The 2948-nt window shown below is 48.6% G+C and overlaps 1 protein-coding gene across 1 annotated transcript; it reads right to left on the bottom strand.

Annotated features, from left to right (window-relative positions):
* Positions 1 to 1008: 1008 nt before the first annotated feature.
* Positions 1009 to 2159, bottom strand: LOC140418032 (uncharacterized; the record flags this gene model as incomplete). Its single annotated transcript, XM_072501461.1, has 1 exon — positions 1009 to 2159. A coding segment is annotated over one exon (906 nt), but the record flags the coding sequence as incomplete, so codon positions are not given.
* Positions 2160 to 2948: the final 789 nt, after the last annotated feature.

The raw sequence follows: 2948 nt of genomic DNA, 5'->3' as shown, positions 1-2948 counted from the left end.
AGTACAGCACAGGAACAGGCCCTTCGCCCCACCAAGCCTGCTCGGATCATGATGTCTGTCTAAATTAAAACCTTCTGTGCTTCCAGGGTCCGTATCCCACTATTCCCATTCTATTCATGTATTTGTCAAGATGCCTTTTAAACATCACTATCGTACCTGCTTCCACCACCTCCTCTGGCAGCGAGTTCCAGGCACTCACCACCCTCTGTGTAAAAAAACCTCCCTCATACATCTCCTCTAAACTTTGCCCCTCGCACCTTAAAGCTATGTCACCTGGTAATTGGCTTTTCCAACCTGGGAAAAAGCTTCTGATTATCCACTCTTTTATCAGGTCGTCCCTCAACTCTGTCGCTCTAGTGAAAAGAATCCGAGTTTATCCAACCTCTCCTCATAGCTAATACCCTCCAGGCCAGACAACATCCTGGTAAACCTCCTCTGTATTCTCTCCAAAGCCTCCACATCCTTTTGGTAATGTGGTGACCAGAATTGGAGGCAATGTTCCACGTGTGGCCTAACTAAGGTTCTGTACAGCTGCAGCATGACTTGCCAATTTTTATACTCAATGTCCCGACCAATGAAGACAAGCATGCCGTCTGCCTTCTTAGCTCCTTATCCACCTGCGTTGCCACTTTCAGTGATACGTTTATTGTAATTTCCCAATCTACCACAGACAACTTGCCCCTCATACCATGACAGTTTCCTTCTGCTAGAAACACCCAGATAAATTAGACAAAAGAACCCTGTAACCACCATAGCCCATCTTCATGGCAACGTGGCTGCTTTGGGAACTAAATATCTTCCAACGTGCAAACACCTTTTCATTCGGTGCTCCTCTTCAAACTTGGAACCAGGTAATCGCAACTAGCGTCAAAAATGGTCAGCCCACCGGAGGCAGAGGTGTTAGACCGGCCAGTCCAGCAGAAAGAAACCCTCCAATCATCACCATTCACCAGATGTCAGAATGAACAAAATGCTGTCCTGGATGTCAGTGAGAGCAGAAACAATAACAACGGAGCCAACATCTGTAATTTATTGTGAAATTGTTGGAGTCACAACAGGTGTGATGAATCACAAAACCCCCTCCCCACATTGAGAACAGATGAATGGTGTTGCCCCAGAATTAACTCGCTAGTGTCTCCGGAGATGGGACGGATCATTGAATGTCTCCCCTGCTCAGAGCAGGTGAATGGCCTCTTCCAGGTGTGAACTCGCTAGTGTTCCTGCAGGGTGTATGGATATCTGAATCCCTTCTCTCACTCAGAGCAGGTTAACGCCTTCTCTTCTGTGTGAACTCGCTGATGTCTACGCAGGTGGGACAACTGAGTGAATCCCTTCTCACACTGAGAGCAGGTGAACGGCCTCTCCCCAGTGTGAACTCGCTGATGTCTCCGCAGGTGGGATAACACAGTGAATCCCTTCTCACACTGAGAGCAGGTGAACGGCCTCTCCCCAGCGTGATGTCGCTGATGTATCCGCAGGTTGGATAACTGAGCGAATCTCTTCTCACAACGAGAGCAGGGGAACGGCCTCTCCCCAGTGTGAACTCGCTGATGTATCCGCAGGTTGGATAACCGAATGAATCCCTTTTCACACTGAGTGCAGGTGAACGGCCTCTCCCCAGTGTGAACTCGCTTATGTTCCAGCAGACCCGATGAAGTAGTGAATCCCTTCTCACACTGAAAGCAGGTGAACGGCCTCTCCCCAGTGTGAACTCGCTGATGTATCTGCAGGTCGGATGATTGAGTGAATCCCTTCTCACACTGAGAACAGGTGAACGGCCTCTCCCCAGTGTGAACTCGCTGATGTCTCCGCAGGTGGTATAACTGAGTGAATCCCTTCTCACACTGAGAGCAGGTGAACGGCCTCTCCCCAGTGTGACGTCGCTGATGTTTCCGCAGGTCGGATAACTGAGTGAATCCCTTTTCACACTGAGAGCAAGTGAACGGCCTCTCCCCAGTGTGAACTCGCTGGTGTCTCCGCAGGTGGGATAACTGAGCGTATCCCTTCTTACACACAGAGCAGGTGAACGGCCTCTCCCCAGTGTGAATGCGCCGATGAGCGTCCAGCACAGATGGAAACCTGAATCCCTTTCCACAGTCCCCACATTTCCACCGTTTCTCCAGGGTGGGGGTCTCCTCATGTCTCTCCAGGTTTGCCGATCAGTTGAAGCCTCGTCCACACACAGAACACGTGTACGGTCTCTCCCCACTGTGAATGGTGTGATGTTTTTTCAGGCTGTGTAACTGGGTAAAGCTCTTTCCACAGTCAGTGCTCTGGAATACTCTCACTTGGGTGTGTGTGTCTCGGTGATTTTCCAATCTCACTAATGTTTTGAAGCCGTCAGAAAAGACAAACATTTCTCCTTCTCGATTCAAAGTCCGGTGATATTCAGTTCCAAGGAATTGAGAGACACAAGTCAGATTGAGACGTGACGATTGCGATTTCTGTCTGTAATTCCTCCTCTTCTAATATCCTGTAAAAATAATTTACAAAAGTGACTTTTCCGCTCCGCATTTTGGAGAAGGTATCCTGAGGGTAACTGCAGTCTGGCCGTGGGGTTAATCCTCCGGGTCCTCAGTCTTATTGAGGAATGTCCCCTTGGGTCTATTGTGGTGGTGATTCTTTTGTATTTTTGTTATTATGGGAGGGTTGATGTGTTGTTGACTTTATCCTACTCTGGTACAGACGGGGCTTTTATCCGTGAAAGGAGCAGTTTGAGGAAACTTTGGTAAAGTGAGTTGGAGGAGGGGATAATGGCGCACGCCCGATTGTGGTGTGAAATCTGTTCCTGTCTCTCTGTCGCCTAACTAATGGCGGCAGTTAATCTGCAAATTTTCTCAGGGAATGTACGGGGTATCCATCGCCCTATCAGAAGGAAAAAGATCCTCTCCTTTCTTAAGGAGAAAGTCGACATCGCTTTATTACAGGAAACACATCTGGATTATGAG

This window comes from Scyliorhinus torazame, chromosome 5 (genome assembly GCF_047496885.1).
Source record: "Scyliorhinus torazame isolate Kashiwa2021f chromosome 5, sScyTor2.1, whole genome shotgun sequence".
Taxonomy (NCBI): Eukaryota; Metazoa; Chordata; class Chondrichthyes; order Carcharhiniformes; family Scyliorhinidae; genus Scyliorhinus; species Scyliorhinus torazame.
The sequence above is the reverse complement of the archived record's forward strand: the minus strand, read 5'-3'. Positions and strand labels throughout refer to the sequence as shown.